The sequence below is a fragment of the Acartia tonsa genome, chromosome 11 (assembly GCF_053477335.1).
Source record: "Acartia tonsa isolate MP-2025a chromosome 11, ASM5347733v1, whole genome shotgun sequence".
Lineage (NCBI taxonomy): Eukaryota > Metazoa > Arthropoda > Copepoda > Calanoida > Acartiidae > Acartia > Acartia tonsa.
Window position 1 is genome coordinate 41,046,624 of NC_137270.1, and position 21,179 is coordinate 41,067,802.

The window sequence follows — 21,179 nt, forward strand, 5'->3', positions numbered from 1 at the left end:
AACAGTGAGGCAAAGAATTTTTAGTGAGGCAAAATTTTTTTTAGGAATCCACCTCTGGTCAATAAATGAGATCCATGATAGCAACCTAAATTGACGACAAATTTTCTCCTGTCAATATATCCACGTATGCTATAAACGTGAGAAGGGAAATTATGATCAAATAAAGATTTGTTAAATACATATAGCTGCCAGATAAGATTATGATAAAATACACTGATATCCAAAGTTGTTTAAACACGATCGCTCATTCGTTGACTTAATTTTTTTATCATTATTATTAGTAGCGAAGCTACTCTATAATTCGAACTGTCCGTCAATCTGTCAGAGACAGAAAGGGGCTAAACGTGATTTTATCGGCTACTGTACAAGAAAGAGAGCTGAAATTTTCAGGGATTAATTGTGTTACTATTCTTCATTTCTTCATTACTATTTTAACCAAGTTTCAATAAGATACTTCAATTGGTTGAAATGCTAGATCGATTCCTACATTTTGAAGTTTTCATAATTTTCTCAACTCCTATTCAAGATAGACGGCTGAAGTTTTCAGGGATCCAATACTTTCATATTCTGCATACTTTTATAAAGTTTAATCAAGATTTGCTTATTGGTTGGGGTGCTAGTTCGATTCCTAGATTTTTAAGTTTTCATTTATGTAAATATCGATTGAATTGTTCAAAATTTCGCCACCAATAATTTCATTGTTAAATTGATAATTTTGATTATCATAATTGGAGTATAATTACATTTCTACAAATATTCTCTTCATGGACATCTAAGCTTTTATTATTTTTTGAGAGGGCTATAAAAATGAAAATCAAGAATAGACAAAGGCCGACTTATTGATGTACATCCCCAATGATGATACACAAAATTACTCCTTCTGCAGATTACACTTCCAATGATGATACACAAAATTACTCCTTCTGTAGATTACACTTCCAATGATGATACACAAAATTACTCCTTCTGTAGATTACAATTCCAATGATGATGCACAAAAATACTCCTTTCTGCAGATTACAATTAGTTGTTGAGACGTTAAGACACTTAACTTATTGAACCAATCAATATAAATTCATGAAAAGTCCCGAAAGTTGCCAAGCCAAATAATAAGAAAACGTTATGATAGACCTTTGGAGACTTGTTTAATTACCAACCCAATGTCTCCTCCCTCCCCGAATGAAAATGCTACGACGCATATGCGTAGTGATTCTTGTGAAATATAGAAAATGGTCACAGTAAAACCCAAATTTAAAGCGCGTGTATATTTTATATTAGAATTATACTAGAGCTTCTTTTTATCTTCATAAAGTTAGAAATCAAAGTTTGTTTATACTATATACTAACATTGATGGCCGAGGCCCTAGTTTTTAGAAGCCTCCCTTCCCCCACCCCTAATAAAACAGCTTAAAACCATCATAGGCCCATCCCGTTTCTCCATAGCCGTTCTCCATAGTTATTAAGTAATTTATAAAGACGCTTTTAGAAGTAATACGTCTAATTTTCTTTAATTCTATTATTATTAATGCGTATCTTTCAGGGTGGGAGGGAACATTGGACTGTAAATTCTATTTGTCAATCGTTTAGTATTTCAAAAACTCTCTTTGATCGTTTAATGGTTAATTTGATGGTTTAATAAATACTTTTTCTATCCTGCAGTGTCTAAAGTTTTTCTCCAGTAGTTTTAATCTCCCGAAGGAAAAGGGCTAGTTTTGTTTATCGTAATTTGGGATGAACATTAGTTTATTGTTCATTGCACTATCCATTCAGTTCCCTGGTATAAATTTGGGATTAACTAAATTCAAGGAACGGTCATTGAATCGTAATACACGGCGGAAAAGTAACAGTCTGTCTCTACAGAAGGATCTCGCTAACCACTTAACCGATATGGTTCTCCTTTTCAATGTAGCTTCTCATATGTCCTTGGACGGTTGATGACTATTTTTTTTGGGGGGGGGGGGGCCGGGGGGGGGGGATCGCCACTAGAAATACCAAAAATAGGCGGGGCCATTGGGCAGTTTATTACACTAGTTCCCAAAGTTTTATATTAATGTTTTATTATTCCTATGCTCAACAACTTTGGGTACTTTTTTAAATTTTGATTGTTTAGTTCAATAAGTTAAGTGTCCAAACGTTTCAACCGCTAATAACAATCTACAGAAGGGATAATCATTTTGTGTATAACTATTGGGGATTATATTGGATATTCCTGGAATTTACTACTACGCATATATATATATATTATACAATGGAAAATTATAAATCGTTTTCTCGTATTCATTCGAATCCGGTGGATAGAAACCGGTTCTCATCCATACGAAAAAACTATGTCTAGCATCGTATTATATCCAGCTTTCTACGAATATAGAAATGTACAATAATAAGATCAAAACCAGTTTTTTTAGCCGGTGCCTTCGGCACCTCGAGACTAAAAAAACTAGTTTTAATCTCATAATAGTACATTCTATATCCGCGGAAAGACGTTTATAATACAATGAAAGAAATAACTGTACATATATACATCTATATTATAGATCCGTTGGTAAGACAATGGCCGATAGATTGATGTAAAAATATTCCTCGCGCAATTTTAGATTATTGGTCGAAACGTTTGAACACCGTCAGTTTCGGATCAAACTATCAAAAGTTTCTGAATGAACCAACCAATCAAAATTTAATAAAGCCCCCAAAGTTGTCAAGCCATCGAATAAGAAAACTTTGGAAACTAGTGTAATAAACAGCCCAATGTCCCCTCTCTCCTTAGTTCATACAGTGTCTCCTATCCTCTATTCATATCTGTATAAATTTATTTACTCATAAAAATCACGTATTTCCAAACTTAGAATCAAACCTAATAATTATCTTTCCAGTATGGCTTCAAAACCGCTTAATATCCGCCGGATAAAAAGCGGTTCTCGGCCATACTGAAAAATAATATCTCGTACCGTATTGTAGACAATTTTCTGCGTATAGTAAAATGAAAAGTTATAATATAAATATCAGTTTTGTTACTCGGGTCTTCGGCCTCTCGGGCAATAAATCTAATATTTTACCGTATCACTATCCACGGAAAGCTGTCTATAATACGATCGTTGCGATAAATAACTATCCCTCTTGTATTTAAATCTATAAATACAACTTATTTTATACAGTTTATTTTATCATATAACAAGGATGACAATATCCATAAAAGCAAAGTTTTGACAAAATTATACGTATAATTCCTGCTAAACTTTTTAAATACATAATTCTGTTTAAGGACATACTGACATTTTTAGAACATGGTTATAAAGATGCTTCGCTTGTAATATTGTACCTTATTGTAATAGGAATCAGTACTAAAAAAATCAGATCAACCGGATGATTATATCACATAAAAAATTGTTGTTAAAAAGGTTAAAAATCAACATGTTTAAAATGGACGTACGGACATTCTGGTAATGATTATAGAGTTGCTACGCTTTCTAAATCGTACCTAACTACTGCAGGAATCAGCATGCAAAGTTTGAAATCGATAGGACAATTCTAACTTGCCTAAATTAACGAAAAAAACAATCGGTTACGTACGAACGTACAGACCGACCATAATTATAGAAAAGCTTCGCTATTAAATACCGGAAAATTTTCAATTCATTGGGTTTTAAACGATGCGTTTAATTAAGCTTGTGAGGTTTCTTATACGTTGGCTTGGCAACTTTGGGGGTATGTATTTAATTCTAATTGGTTGGTTCAGTAAGTTGAGTATCTAAACGTTTTAATTTTTGATTATAATCTACAGTGGGGGTAATTTTGATATTACACAATTTTATAATAACGTCTTCTTATTCGTATGGCTTGACAACTTTGAGGATTTGTATTTAATACTAATTGGTTTGTTCAGTAAGTTGAGTATCTAAACGTTTAAACCACTAATTGTAATATTTAGCAGGGGTAATTTTGATATCATATTCATAAGTAGTCTACAAAGTTTTATAATAACGTTTTCTTATTCGTTGGCTTGACAACTTTGGGGACTTGTATTGAATTCTAATTGGTTGATTCATTAAGTTGAGTATCCAAACGTTTTAACCTTTAATTATAATCTACAGTGGGGGTAATTTTGATATCACAAAATTTTATAATAGCGTCTTCTTATTCGTTGGCTTAACAACTTTGGGGGCATGTATTAAATTCTAATTGGTTTGTTCATTAAGTTAAGTGTCTAAACGTTTTCACCACTAATTTTAATATATAGTAGGGGTAATTTTGATATCATCAAAGTAGTCCACAAAGCTTTTTAATAACGTTTTCTTATTCGTTGGCTTAACAACTTTGGAGACATGTATTTAATTTTAATTGGTTGGTTCAGTAAGTTAAGTGGCTAAACGTTTTCACTACTAATTAATTATAATATGTAGGAGGGGTAATTTTGTGTATCATTATTGGAGATGTACAGAAATTGTTTTATCCCTTTAGATCCATGCTTATGTTACTAACTTAAATTATTCTAGAATTTTATAAAATGGAACACAGTAAAAGTTTCGGACTGATTATGAAATTAGCCAATGAGAGGCCATTATTGACCAATGGTAAAATTTATAGTGGCCTCTCATTGGCTAATTTTTTTTACGTCATAATCAGTCCGACACTTTTACTGTGTTTTATAATATGTAATTTTGCTGTAGTGCAGGTTTATACAGTTCATCTATGTATATAAACAAGGATGACAACATACATAAAAGCGAACAAAAGGACAAAAGGGCATTAACACTTAGGACTTGATTATAAGCTGTCTATCTTAAATAGAAGCCGAGCGTTGCTGTCAGACAGTCAAAGTAACTTCTAGAGAAGCTTTGCTATCAAAAATATACATCTATAATACAAAGTAGAACGATGTCTGTGTGTCTGTCTGTTTGTAGCGAAGGATCTCGCTAACCGCTGAACCGATCGGGTTCTCCTTTACAGGTTAGCTTCTCATAGGTCCCGGGAAGGTGGGACACCCCAAACCCCAAAAAAATTAAAAATACCCCCCCCAAAAAAATTCTTTTTTCTTCTAAGACTACCCCCCCCCAAAAATAAATATCCCCCCCTCCCAAAATTTTTAAAATCTAAATTACGAAAAATTGGTTTGATTAAACCTCTTGGGGCAAAGCCCCTAGAGGCTAGGGGCGAAGCCGCTAGTCTGTAGATAAAGAAATAGATAACATAGTACAAATGTACATTATAATATTTAAAATGATATGTAGATAGAAAGATATTTTTTTGTTTTTATAAGATAATTAGTACACTATTAGAATTATATTTAGAGATTTATATGTTATAAGAATGACAGCATTCATGTAAACAAACCTGGCATATCACGTAGCGCATCCTCTCTACGTGGGGTAGGTGATGAGTTCGAATCTCAGCTCAATACTGCGTTATTCCTATAGATGTTAAAATGGTATTTACTGCTGCTATGTCAGATGCGTATACAGACAACTACCTCCCTTCCTTTTACAACGACCTTCTATGTCTGCTTCTAAATTATTTTCTGCTACTTGGCTGTGTTAATATAAGCGACACAATTGGTTGATTTTTAATGACCCAATAGAAAGGTTGCACAAGGTTGATACGATGGGGAGATACAGTTATTTAACCCTTTCTCCCTCTAGTGTTTTACACTAATATTCCTACTGCTGCTATGTCAGATGTGCGATATAGGTAAATTAGGTAGAATGCCTTGGCTCAACGTATTACTTATTATTGATTTATGGATTAAAAAGTTAGGGTACTCATACTAATTCTTGATTGGTTGGTTCAAACAAAAATGGTATTTTTTTCATTCTCATTGGGAATGTGCATAAATTTATACAGAGAGGGATGAGACTTTGGACTGTTTATTACGCTAGTCCCCAAAGTTTTCTTATTCGTTGACTCACACGTTAATTTGGGGACTTTTGTTAATTTCTTCTTAAGTTGAGTTTCCAAACGTTTTAAATATAATCAACAAAAGGGTAATTTTGGTCATTATCATTTGGGGAATGTGCATCTATTAATCGCTCATTGTCTTATCCCCGTAGCTCCCTGGTGGCACTACGTGAGATTTACAAATTTCCAAGGCGGACAATTACAAAATTATTATCATTACGAATTTTAAAATATTTTGTAAATTAATTATTTGATTAAATTTAGATCTGCATGATAAGCCAGTGATCTGAAGGGATAAGACAATGGCCTATAAATTAATGTAATACCCATTAAATATCCCTTCTGTAGATTACAATTAGTGGTTGAAACGTTTGGACACTCAACTTAATGAGCCAATAAACTAAAATTCATAGATGTCATCAAAGTTGATAAGCTAACGAATAAGAAAACGTCATTATAAACGTTGGGAACTAGTGTAATAAACAGCTTAATGTCCCCTTCCTTCCTGATGATAAGTAAACAAAAATTAACACCAGTAGGACACGCGGTACTTTCCCCTTAAAGTACATATTGTGCAACTGAAATCCCCTCCTTGTTTTTTTTTATATATTAATTGAACATTCGGCACCTCGGGGCTAAAAAACTGGTTTTAATCTTGTAATTGTACATTCTATATCCGCGGAAAGCTGTTTATAGTACGATGCGAGATATAACTATTATCGTATTCATTCGAATCCGGTGGATAGGGACCGGTTCTCATCCATACGAAAAAAACTATGTCTAGCATCGTATTATATCCAGCTTTCTACGAATATATAAATGTAATCATAAGATTAAAACCAGTTTTTTAGCCCCGAGGTGCCGAAGGCCGAAGGCACTGGCTAAAAAAACTGGTTTTAATCTTGTAATTGTACATTCTATATCCGCGGAAAGCTGTTTATAGTACGATGCGAGAAATAACTATTATCGTATTCATTCGAATCCGGTGGATAGGAACCGGTTCTCATCAATACGAAAAAAACTATGTCTAGCATCGTATTATATCCAGCTTTCTACGATTATAAAAATGTACAATCATAAGATTACAAACAGTTTTTTTAGACAGTGTCTTCGGCACCTCGGGGCTAAAAAAACTGGTTGTAATCATATAATTGTACATTCTATATCCGCGGAAAGCCGTTTATAATACGATGCGAGAAATACGGTCAAAATCTTAGGAAAAAACGACTATTTCTAAGAATTCTGAAATATAATTCTATAAGTTGCTTTTCCCTTTTTCAAACACTTTTATGTGTCATAGTTGTTAATCATTCTATAATCAGGGTTTGTCAGTCCGTCCGTAATTGTTAGACATGTTAAAATTGTCCTATCGATTTAAAACTTTGCATTATTTACCCATAACCTGGTACAATTTAGAAACTTACCAGAACGTCCGTAAGGCTATTTAAAACATTCTGATTTTTTAATGTTTTTGACAACTTTTTATATGATATTAATATTATGTTTATCTGATTTTTGGAATAATGATGCCTAGAACAAATAAGTACAATATTATAATCAAATCCTAAAAATGAAAGTTTTTATTTTATTTTAGGATTGGGTAACAAACAAACTGCGAGAACTTGAGCAACAAAATGAACACTTGAGACAACAGAATGCTTACTGCAATGAACAGGTATCTTTCTTGTTCTACTATGTATGTAATGTATGTCTGTCTGTCTGTCTGTCTATCTATCTATCTATGACAGAATGCTTACTGCAATGGACAGGTACCTTTCTTGTTCTACAATGTCTGTCTGTCTGTCTATCTATCTATCTATCTATTTGAGACAACAGAATGCTTACTGCAATGAACAGGTATCTTTCTTGTTCTACTAAGTCTGTCTGTCTGTCTGTCTGTCTATCTATCTATCTATCTATTTGAGACAACAGAATGCTTACTGCAATAAACAGGTACCTTTCTTGTTCTACTATGTCTGTCTGTCCATATGTCTGTCTGTCTGTCTGTCTGTCTGTCTGTCTGTCTGTCTGTCTGTCTGTCTGTCTGTCTGTCTGTCTGTCTGTCTATCTATCTATCTATCTATTTGAGACAACAGAATGCTTACTGCAATGAAAAGGTACCTTTCTTGTTCTACTATATATCACACTAGCGGCTACGCCCCTAGAGGCCTCTAGGGGCACTTGAGGAGGAGAGAGTCGAATTTAGTAATTCAATTTCTTATTTTAGATTTTAAAAGAAAAAGTAAAAAAAATTTACGTTTGATGTTTGTTTTTCGTTGAACTCTCTTTCTAAAATTGAGAAATTTTTAAAAAATTTAATTTCTCTAGGGAGGGTGGTGGTACCCTCCCCCAAAATAGTTATAAACCTTCCCGGGAACTATGAGAAGCTACCCTGTAAAGGAGAACCCGATCGGTTCAGCGGTTAGCGAGATCCTTCGCTACAAACAGACAAACACACAAACACACAAACACACAGACAGACATCGTTCTACTTTGTATTATAGATATATATCTATAATACAAAGTAGAATGATGTCTGTCTGTTTGTTTATAACAAAGGATCTCGCTAACCGCTGAACTGATCAGGTTCTCCTTAACAGGGTAGCTTCTCATAGGTCCCGGGAAGGTTTACATAACTATTTTGGGGGAGGGTACCACCACCCTCCCAAGAGAAATCGCCACTAGAAAAAAATTCTTTCCCCCCACAAAAAATTTAATTAATTTTTTTTACTTTAAAACATTTAAATTAATAAATTTGGTTTTATGATTCACTTCCCCCTTCCTCAAGTGCTCCTAGAGGTCTCTAGGGGCGTATCCGCTAGTCTATATATGTAACAGTATAGCATAAGAAAAGTGTATTATTAAAGGTTTCTTACTTATGTAAAGGTAATATATATACATATATATATATATATATATATATATATATATATATCCATAATTAGAATACTATAGTATAGTCTTAAAATGTACCCTGTAATTCTGTATAAAATTTTGTACATATTTTTAGTGTAGTTAAACATTTTTAGTAGCTAGCTATTCTTTAATTTACTTTGTCTGTCCGTCAGTCAGTCAGTCCGTAACGCTATGGGGGAAACGTTATTTCTATTCAAGATAGACAGTTGAAATTTTTAGGGATTAAACAGCTGTTTACATTCGTCATATTTTAACCAAGTTTCATCAAGATTTGTCCAATAATTGGGGTGATTTTATCGAGGTATTTAGGTTTTCGGTTTTCGTGATTTTCTCGATTATTCAAGATTGAGGGCTGAAATTTTCAGGGATTAAATATGTTCACATTATACATATTCCTATTAAGTTTTATTAAGATTTGCTTATTGCTCGGGGTGTTAGATCAATTCCTAGAATTTCAAATTTTCATGCTTTACTTGATTCCCTATAAGTTAGACGGCTATTAAATATACTGTATACAAATTTCACATAGTGTCATTACGATTTGTCTATAAATTGCGGTGCTAGATCGATTCCTAATTTTTAAAGTTTTCGCGATTATAAATGTTTTGTGATTATCAAATCTAATGTTTATTTTTATTACTCTGCTCTATAGTTATTTTTCCTGATCTATTATATATATGATATATCTATTAATAAATGTTTAGCTTCACTACTTATGGATGTTGTCATCCTTGTTTATATTTTATTAACAGTATGATATTATACAACTAATACGCTAAAGTAAATATCTATATCTATCTATTATAAAATTAGTTTAATTTCTCCTATTTAGATGGAGTTGTTACATGCCTTACTAGATCCAGTCTATCTATCTATCAGTAATTAAGATTAGTTTATTTATCCCTCACTAGAACCCGTTTGTCAGTATATCTGTCTATCTATCTATCTATCTATCTATCTATCTGTCTATCTATCTATCTATCTGTCTGTCTATCTACCTATCACAAAGTTAGTTTAACTTCTCCTCACTAGATGGAGTTGACCAACTAGAACAAATGAAAAGTGGCCTTACCCTCTAGATCATATTTATCTACACTTCCCACCCAAAGGCTTGTTAGGTTAGAAAAAAAACCTGGAAACGGTTTACACAGGATGTACTGGGTGGGGGGTGTCTATTTATGTATCATATAATTAATTTAATTTATCCTTACTAGATGAAGTTGCTTCGTGCCCAACTAATAACCTCCATCTATCTATCTATCTATCATAAAATTAGTTTATTTTTCCAACGCTAGATGGAGTTGCTCCGTGCCCAGCTAATAACCTCTTTCTATCTATCTATCTATCACAAAATTAATTTAATTTCCTCCCACTAGATGGAGTTGCTCCGTGCCCAACTAGAACGAATGAAAAGTATGGAGCATAGAAAAGAGGCTCGCGGCTACAGGGGAAGCAGGTAAAACTTGGGTCATTTGTGCCAAAACAAATTTTAGTAGCGAAACTACTCTATAATTCATTTTGTCTGTACGTCCGTCAATCCGTAACGCTATGGGGGAAACGTTATTTTCTCGGCTTCTATTCAAGAAAGACAACTGAAATTTTTAGGGATTAAATATATTCCATTACACAATATTACATTGAAAATTTTCCTCTGTCAATATTTTTGAGTATATTCTATATCCATATTCAGAAGCACCCAGGGGAGCAGTTGTAGCAGAGACTCTCCTGATACAAGATCCAGCAAGGATAGCAGAGATAGTATTGAGGTAGGATAGCAAGGATAGATAGGATAGCAAGAATATAAAGGATTGCAAGGGTAGCAAGGATAGCTAGGATAACAATAACCAGGATAGCAAGTATAGCAAGGATAGCTAGGATAGCAAGGATAGTAAGGAGAGCTTGGATAGATAGGATAGCTAGGATAACTAGGATAGTAAGGATAGCAACGATAGCAAGGAAAGCAAGGACAACTAGGATAGCTAGGATAACAGTAGCAGTAGAGATTCTCCTGATACAAGATCCAGCAAGGTAAGCAGAGATAGTATTGAGGTAGGATAGCAATAAGCTAGCCATAAGCAAGTTATAAGCTAGCCATGAGATAGCCATAAGATAGCCAATAGATATCCATAAGATAGCAATAAGATAGCCATAAGATAGCCATAAGATAGCCATAAGATAGTCATAAGATAGTCATAAGATAGCCATAAGATAGCCATAAGATAGCCATAAGATAGCCATAATAACATAGCTATAAGATAACCATAACATAGCCATAAGATAGCCATAATAACATAGCCCTAAGAGAGCCATAAGATAGCCATAAGAAAGTCATAAGATAGCCATAAGATAGCCATAGGATAGCCATAAGATAGCCATAAGATAGCCATAAGATAGCCATAAGATAGCCATAAGATAGAAATAAGATAGCCATAAGATAGCCATGAGATAGCCATAAGATAGCCATAAGATTGATGTCAAGATTACTTGGATATTGCACAAGATTTTCTTTTAAAGTGATATCGGCAGCTGGCTAAAATAACCCAGGGAGTAAGGGAGGGGACAATGGGCAATTAATTCAATTTAAGAGTTTTCAAAGAAAGGCCACAAAATCCACACTAATCCAGAAAAATTTGGAGGAAATTGTAATGGGTTTGTTCATTAAATTTAGAAAATTATAAACTAAGAAAAAATTCATGCAAAGCGAAATCACATCTTGTTTATGGTGAAATATATTGAGGTTTCATGGTGCGATTTTTATATTACAAGATTATTGGACTCAGCCAACTGCTGGCTGGCTGGGCAAAAATATGAACCAATACGCCAGCCTGCCCCTTTTTATCCAGTTTATTTCCCTTGCCCCATGCCCCCACTCCCTTCTCCCTTTTCCTGTCATTTGCTTAAAAAAGGGAGATGGGAGGAGAGGGGAGTGAAATAAAGTATGGGAGAAGGGCCGTGTATTCTCAACTCTCTGTCTGCTAGATTCAAAACTAACATAATGAGTAGCGGCATTTTATGCGCTAGTACCCAAACTCAGTCAGAAACTGCTAAATTCTTGCACATTCCGTTTAAGCCAGTACCCAAAGTCTGAGACTACTAAAAATTTAATATTCGATCCATTGTCCCCTCCCTTACTCCCTGAAAATAACCCCATCAACCCCCTTATACCCCATCCCCTCCGCTTCTACCGGATGCACGAATTGACCAATTGCAAGTTGACGATAAATTTTCCCTTGTCAATATATCCACATATACTTTATCCATTCAAGTCACAAATATTGTTTAGTTGGAACGAGAGAAACGGCGGAGATCGCGGGCGGAAAGGGCGCGAAGCGCGGAAGCGAGAATAACCCTGCCGGGCGGCGGCGAATTGTCTACTTGTCCCCCTGGTAGCACCACCCATCCTAAACCCCCCAGGTATATTCCATTGCGATTTCCCTTAAATCACATGTGGACTTAAAAAAGGACATAGATTTCCCTCGAACATCTAGTCGTGCAAAGACCCCCTCCCCCCCTTTACTTTAAAATAAATTTAAAATTAGGAAAGGGAAAGTTTTGTTAGGTTAAGTTATTTTGGTTACTGGGTAACAAAAATTCATTTTTGATGTACATTTTTTTTTGTTTAGGTAAGGTTAAGTAAGCGGCAACCTCCCTCATCCCTGAAATTTTTATACCCATCGTTTTACCCCCCTTACAATTTTTAAAATAATGTAGATTATCCCCCTCAGGTCATTAATGATAACCCTGATTTTACCCCCTTCAAAATAAAAATAGAATTTATGTCCATGGGTGATATTTTTATGAGTGAAAGCCTATTTTCTACGTTGATACGTTTAAACACTCAACTTAATAAACCAACTAATACAAATTCTACAGAAAGTTGTTAAACCAACTAATACAAATTAAACGCTATTATATAACTTTGGGGACTATTATAATAAAAAGCTCTTGATATCTCTAAAACTATTTTCAGACGTGAAAGAATCTCCACTGAATCTAAAGAATCTCAAGGGGGAGAAAGTTTAAAGAGTCCCCTAGAAGTTCTGGACGAAGCTTTGGATAAAGTCATCCCATCCTCATTTAGTCTTCCTGTTGCTCCTCCCAGGAATAAACATAAATCAGGTAGATAGATAGATAGATAGATAGATAGATAGATAGATAGATAGATAGATAGATAGATAGATAGATAGATAGATAGATAGATAGATAGATAGATAGATAGATAGATAGATAGATAGATAGATAAATTGATGGATATGTAGTTTAGTGCATTATATCATAGTTTAAAAAATATAAAAATGTACATAACTATTCAGAAAAAACCATATATAAGGAAAACGTAAAAAAATGTGTACAAAATTATAGGGTACATTAATATAAGCCTATAGTGAAATTATTATTTATTACATTACCTTACATTATGTAATGGATATAGCTTAAATAATTCCTTTCTTATACTATACTGTTATATATACTAAGCATAGTACCATAACAAGGATGACAATATCCATTAATGCCTAAGTCTAAACAAAATTGTAAGGACATTTGTTGCAAAACTGCTTGATTTCATGGTGTTTAAGGACATACTTACAGTTTTAGGACTTGATAATAGAGATGCTTCGCTTATAACATTGTATCATTTTGTATTAGGAATCAGTATACCAAAATCAGGTGAATCGGATAATTTTAACATACAAAAATTTGTTGTCAAAGAATTAAAAATTCAGCAAGTTTTAAAAAATTTCACGTAACAATTATAGAGTTGCTGCGCTTTCTTAGTCGTACCTACCTAACTATTATAGGAACTACCATGCAAAGTTTGAAATCCATAGGACAATTCTAACATGACTAAAAAACGAAAGGACGGACCGACCCCAATTATAGAAAGTTTCGCTTTTAAAAATAATTTTAAAAAAGACTCTTAAAAGGGGCTTATTTAATATATATCCTTATGAAATAGGGGTTTCTTTGGATACAAAAGCTTATACGATTGAGTATAAAGAAATTCTAAATTGTGTTGGATATGTTGAAACCGGTTTATGATAATAACAATAATAGAAGGGAATTCTCATTATTCGCTCTTTTTTTAAGTGCAACTACAAATCCTAGCGATTTTAAAAGACTAAAAATGATAAAAAGATTTTAGAAAAAAATAAGCATAATATTTGAATTGTAAACCTATATATTTAATTACATCCAAGAAAAGCCACAAGGCAAATAAATTAAAGAGTAACTGCACTGTTGATCAAAAATTTTTTGGCTGGAAATCCATAGTTTGAAAATTATAGGACAATTCTAACATGCTTAAATTAATCAATTTATTGCATCATATTATAGACAGCTTTCCACGGTTATTTAGAATGAAAACATATACAAATAAAACCAGTTTTGTCGGCCCTGAGGTGCCTAAGGCCCGTGGTAAAAAAAATTAGCATTAATTTTATGATTTTTATTTTAATAATTGTGGAAATTTGATTGTTATACCAATCTAAACATTATTTTTCAGTATTCCATAGAGCCGGTTCTAATCCAGCAGATATAAGTCGGTTTGGAAGCCATACTGGAATAGGTATTTATCTCATTGTATTATAGACAGCTTTCCGTGGTAATTTAGAATGAAAAAATATACAAATAAAACCAGTTTTGGGGGCCCTGAGGTGCCTAAGGCCCATGCTAAAAAATTTAACATTAATTTTATGATTTTTATTTTAATAATTGTGGAAATTTTACTGTAATACCAAGTTAAACATTATTTTTCAGTATTGCATAGAGCCGGTTCTAATCCAGCGGATATAAATCGGTTTGGAAGCCATACTGGAATAGGTATTTATCGCATTGTATTATAGACAGCTTTCCGCAGTTATTTAGAATAAAAAAATATACAAATAAAACCAGTGTTGTTTGCCCTGAGGTGCCTAAGACCAATGCTAAAAAATTAAACATTATTTTATGATTTATATTTTAATAATTGGAAATTTGACTGTAAAACGAAGATAAACATGATTTTTCAGTATTGCTTAGAGCCAGTTCTAATCCATCGGATATAAATCAGTTTGAAGCCATACTCGAATAGTTACTGATGTGCCTAAGGCCCGTGGTAAAAAATTAACATTAATTTTATGATTTTTATTTTAATAATTGTGGAAATTTGACTGTAATACGAAGATAAACATGATTTTTCAGTATTGTTTAGAGCCAGTTCTAATCCATCAGATATAAATCAGTTTGAAGCCATACTGGAATAGTTATTTATTGCATTGTATTATAGACAGCTGTCTGCGGATATTAGAATGGAAAATTATAAGATTAAAACCAGTTTTGTGATAAAGGCCTGTGATTAAAAAAACTGACATTATTATTTATGATTTTTATTTTAGTAATCGTGGGAAAATGTAGAAATTTGACTGTAATACGAAGCTAAACATGATTTTTCAGTATGGCTTAGAACCGGTTCTTATCCAGTGGATATAAATTGGTTTGGAAGTCATACTGGAATAGTTATTTATTGCATTGTATTGTAGACAGCTGTCCACGGATATTAAAATGGAAAATTATAAAATTAAAACCAGTTTTGTGGGCTCCAAATGGCCGAAGGCCTGTGCTAAAAAAACTGACATTATTCTTAAGGATTTTTATTTTAGTAATCATGGGAAAATGTCTGTAATACAATGCTATACATGACTTTTTCAGTATGGCTTAGAACAGGTTCTTATCCAGCGGATATAAATCGGTTTGGAGGCCATACTGGAATAGTAATTTATCACATCGTATTATAGACAGCTGTCCACAGATATTAAAATAAAAATACAAGAGTTAAAAACTTAAAAACGAAGTGAAACGAAGCCATTAAATTACTTACAATATTTGTGCCAAATTGTCTGTAATATGATGCATTTCAGTATGACTGAGAACCAATTCTAATCTAGCGGATATAGCCATATAGGTTTATAAAACTTTGGGTACCAAATGTAATTTACAGTCCATTGTTTATTAAAGGTTATGAAACTTTGGGTACCAAGTGTAATTTACAGTCCAATGTTTACAAATGGTTATAAAACTTTGGGTACCAAATGTAATTTACAAACCAATTTTTACAAATGGTTATAAAATTTTGGGTATCAATTAGTCCTGATTTAATATTATTTGCCTTATTTATTATAGGTTAATTAATTGAGAGAAAATTGCCTGTAATATGATGCTTTTCAGTATGGCTGAGAACTGATTTTAATCTAGCGGATATTTATAGGTTGCAAAGCTGTACTGAAAAAATAAAAGATCCCTCATTCATGGTAATATTTACAAGGTAGAACATGTTGTATAGTTAGGTTGCTAATATGGACCTTATTTATTGGTAAGTGGTAAGGGGTTGGGGGCAGACCCACATGGCAGGATTTATGCTAGTTTTGATTTACTAGGTTTAAATTTTGGATCAATTATTTTTTTCCTGTCACAAAATTTACATTAACTTTTCGTGCAAAAATAAACCACTAAAAATAAAGAAAGGAGTCTGAAATTTTTGTGTAGATTCCTTAGGCAAATAAGAATCACAGTTCTATTATGCTTTGTGCCCGATTTTTACGTTTAAACCCCTATAGTTATGTAATCTTTGTCCGACGTCCGTAGGTTTTTCGTTTAAATTTCGGATCAATTATTTTTTTTCTTTCACAAAAATAACGTTAACTTTTCGTGCAAAAAAAACACACTTAAAATAAAGATAGGAGTCTGAATTTTTTTGTGTAGATTCTTTAGACAAATGAGAATCGCAGTTTTTTCATGCTTCATGATCGATTTTTACGTTTAAATCCCTTTAATTATGCAATCTTTGTCCGTAGGTACTACATTTAAAAAAGTCTTTTTTTATACTATTAAATAAAAAATGTTGATTGTCTTTGAGTGTCGTTAACTCGTTTGCCTTTCAATGTAGATCGATGAAATTTTAAACATAGCTAGTTAAAGTAGTTGGTAGTCTCTGTATGAAATTTCATTAATATCACATGAATACAAAAAAACTTATTACAATCGTAAAAAACGATACTAAAAACCATAACCCCAAATGAAAATAAAAAAAACATTTTTAAAATAAATTATTTAAGACTGTTCACGTTATCGTCAGCTAAGGGGTTAATACGAGCCCACTTATTGAAACCATTTTTAAGATTTTTCAAGAAAGCGAAAGTGTTCCCTATTTTCAGGCCATAACGGGGAGAGGGAAATGGCCACAAACCGGTTTCAACATATCCAACACAATTCAGAAAATCTTTATACTCAATCGCTTATACAATGTGGTAATTTATTAGGGGGGTCTAGAGTTGCCCTAAAAAAGATAATGGTATTATATATATATATATTTAAGCGGATACGCCCCTAGCCTCTACGGGCTCTTTATTCGAGGGGATAAAAAAATAGCTTAAAACTATTCCAATACTTTAATCTAGAAACTAATTAGCCTTAAAACTATCACAGAACCTATGAAAGGATTACCTATTATAAAGAACCCAATCGGTCCAGTACTTATTGAGATCGTAAGCTTCTGACAAAAAACCTCACTACTTTATATATTAGAATATGAAGATGAAGAAAGTCCCTCAAAAAATTAGCATTTTACGTCATAAAAACGAGAGATTATCCATCTCTTTTTTGGGTCTTTTCTTTCCCACTCCTCCTCTCCTTATCCCTCATTTTTATGACGTCATTGAGGGACTTTTTTCGTCTTCTTAAGATATGTACATGACAAGAAACAAGGATGACAACTTCCATAAAGGCAAAGCAAAGCTAATCAGTTGGTGAGACATAAGGACATTAACAAATATTGAGTAATAGCGCATTATTTATAAGTCGGAAAGAAAGTTCTGTGTTAATTTATCTCTAAACTAGCGGCTACGCCCCTAGAGGCCTCTAGGGGGACTTGAGGAGACAGTCAAATTTAATAATTAAATTTCTTATTTTAGATTTTAAAAGAAAAGTAAAGTGCCCCCCCCTCATTTTTAATTTTAGTTAAAAAAAATTAAAATTTTTTTTTTTTGGGGGGGGGATTTTTCATTTTTTGGGGGGGTTGGGGGTGTCTCACCCCCAAGAAAATAGTTATAAACCTGCCCGGGACCTATGAGAAGCTACCCTGTAAGGAGAACCCGATCGGTTCAGCGGTTAGCGAGATCCTTCGGTACAAACACACAAACACACAGACACACAAACACACAAACACACAGATATCCTGTTACTTTAGTATAAGGATAATGGATATAGTATACGTGGATATATTGACAGGGGAAAGATTTTAGTCAATTTAGCTGGCTAAAAGGACATCATTTATTGGTTAGTTTGTTCATCCAGTAGAAGGGTAGGGGGTGAAGGTATTGTTATTTTAGACAGTTGCTAGTATCACTTTATTAGAATACATGAAAATCTTATGCAACATCAAAGTAATGATATATACAGGGTGCGCCACATAAAACCGGACTTTTTCTAATTTGTGAACAAATGAACGTAAAATCGTCAATTTTAAAGATTTTATTAAATTTAAAAAACTGGGAAGCTAGCTAGGTATATGACTATTAGATCATTCAATAAAATCTCCGCCAGGATCAATCACCGACTTCACCTGCCTCATCAACCGCCGGCAAGCCCAGGTCAAAATGTACCTGTTCAAGCTGGCGAAGTTCTCCTTGATAGTGGCAATAAGGAAGGTCTTTGTGGTATGGGCACGTCTATTGGTGCATAGTTCAAAGTAGCTCCAGGCTCAAAAGTCAATTGAATTAAAATCGTGCTGCTGGGAGGCCCCATTTCCTTAGGAAAGTGAGTAACCGCAGGATCCAAATTATCCAACTTTCAAGCTGCCATTTAACACGGCGGCTCTCATTTGGGCCACAGTTGAGCTAGAACGACGTTCTATACCTTTTTGGAAATGGCATAAAGATTCAGCTAGGGTTGTCAGTGCAATCCATAGTCTAAAATGAGTTTTTAAGTTCCATATGGGTCTCTAACGTCGAGAATCGAGAAATTTTCACGATTTTACACGATTTTTGACGTTTTTGACATCTCTAAATCTGCCACGTTTCACTTTGCCGGAGTACTACAGCCAAGCCATTTTAGATAGAGAGCTCTAGTCTTTTCTAGTGTCTTACTTATGTATCTAACAGTATCCCCAGCAAGTCGCATAACTCTACCTCATCTACAAATGGGCTGAGGTCCGATTTAGTGGGCCCTAGTCGAGAATCAATATTATACCACCAGCGCATTTCGAATCTGCCTTGGTGAACATAAGCGCAGCCAGCTTGGAGTACGAGCCAATCTTCGTCCAAAGATCTTTTTGTGCTAAAAGGTCATTACCTAAGCTTTTTATAGTGGGGTCAAACGTCCTGATTGGTCAAGTAGTTTTTAAGCTATGGCCGTTTTAAAAAAGTCCGGTTTTATGTGGCGCACCCTGTATATATGTATATTTCCTTTATATATGATTCTTAAAGTAGATATACCTAAACATAAGATGCCGCGCTTATAACAATAAGCCTAAACGTCCTAGTAATTGATCAAGTAAATAGAATGTTGTTTAAAACAAGGATGACAACATCCATAAGTAGCGAAGCACAAAAAATCCTAGATGGGAATACGTACAGGTAGATTTAAAAGGTTTTTACTAAAATCAAGAATAGATTTATTGGATAAGATAAATATGAAACCTTGTTATATTTTGTATGATGACGATGGTCAAAGTAAATTATATTAAAGATGCTCATAACAATGGGAAAAATTATTTTGATGCTGATATCCCATAAAAGTTTAAAAATTGGATCAAAATAAACAAAGATCTTGGGAAATATGTAAAACATATAAAAATAGCCAAAAACCTGATAAAATGCAGTCTGGCCGCCATGGTTGTTTTCTTGAAAAGACAAAAAATTTAATTTTTAAATCCTTAAAAACTTTAAAAATTTGGAAAATCGGACCATATACACTGAAGATATGGAAAAAAGTGTTAAATATATTTATAAATAGCCTAAAACCTGCCAAAAAGGCAGTCTGGCCGTCATGGCTATTTCCTTTAAAGACAGGAAATTTAATTTTGATATCTACAACTGAAAAATTTTTGAAAATCGGACCATACACTGAAGATATGGAGAAAAATGTGAAAAATATAAAAATAGCCTAAAACCTGCTAAAAGGCAGTCTGACCTTCATGATTGTTTCTTTAAACGACAGGAAATTTAATTTTGATATCTGTAACTGAAAAAATTTTGAAAATCGGACCATAAACACTGAAGATATGGAGAAAAATGTGAAAAATATAAAAATAGCCTAAAACCTGCTAAAAATCGGTCCGACCGCAAATGATGTTTTAAAGTCAATTGTGCTCCTTAATAATGGGAATGTTGTCAAAAAATTTCAGCATTCTATCTTTTATAGGAGCTGAGTAAATCCCATTTCCCCCATAGCGTTACGGACTGACGGACTGACTGACGGACTGACTGACGGACGGACGGACGGACAAAGTGAATTATAGAGTAGCTTCGCTACTAAAAATTTTGAAAATCGGACCATCAACACTGAAGATATGGAGAAAATGTGAAAAATATAAAAATAGCCTAAAACCTGCTAAAAAGACAGTCAGGCCTTCATGGTTGTTTTCTTTAAAGGACGGGAAATTTAATTTTGATATCTATAACTGAAAAAAATTTGAAAATCGGTCCATAAACACTGAATATATGGAGAAAAATGTGAAAAATATGAAAAAATGTGAAAAATATAAAAATAGCCTAAAACTTGCTAAAAAGACAGTCAGGCCTTCATGGTTGCTTTCTTTAAACGACGGGAAATTTACTTTTGATATCTATAACTGAAAAAATTTTTAAAATCGGTCCATAAACACTGAAGATATGGAGAAAAATGTGAAAAATATAAAAATAGCCTAAAACCTGCTAAAAAGCGGTCTGACCGCAAATGATGTTTTATAGTTAATTGTGCTCCTTAATTATAGGAATGTTGTCAGAAAATTTCAGCATTCTATCTTTTATAGGAGCTGAGTAAATCCCATTTCCCCCATAGCGTTACGGACTGACGGACTGACGGACGGACTGACGGACTGACGGACGGACAAAGTGAATTATAGAGTAGCTTCGCTACTAAAAATCGGTATCCGGCCAAAAAAGTATTTGGCCCAACACTAGTTTCAAACAGATAGGGCGATTCTATATTGTCTAATTACAGGTGACCACCAAGCTGCGGCCAGCAATGTGACAAAGGGTATGGATGATGAGTATGGGGACTATAGTGAAATCTTTACACCAACAGACACACATGAGCCTTTGCTATCAGTTATGTCAGGTACATATCTATCTATCTATCTATATGTCTATCTATCTATCTGTCTGTCTATATATCTATCT

The 21,179-nt window shown here is 33.6% G+C and overlaps 1 protein-coding gene across 3 annotated transcripts in view; it reads left to right on the forward strand.

The window, feature by feature from the left end:
• Nucleotides 1-21,179, forward strand: part of LOC145332324 (uncharacterized protein CG43867-like) — a 283,573-nt gene that overhangs the window by 111,896 nt on the left and 150,498 nt on the right. For all 3 annotated transcript variants that reach the window (XM_080177312.1, XM_080177313.1, XM_080177314.1), the window contains 6 exons: nt 7,484-7,564; nt 10,182-10,261; nt 10,496-10,571; nt 12,089-12,219; nt 12,776-12,924; nt 21,001-21,117. In XM_080177312.1, coding sequence (XP_080033438.1) covers nt 7,484-7,564; nt 10,182-10,261; nt 10,496-10,571; nt 12,089-12,219; nt 12,776-12,924; nt 21,001-21,117 — 634 coding nt within the window. The remainder of the gene's footprint in view (nt 1-7,483; nt 7,565-10,181; nt 10,262-10,495; nt 10,572-12,088; nt 12,220-12,775; nt 12,925-21,000; nt 21,118-21,179) is intronic.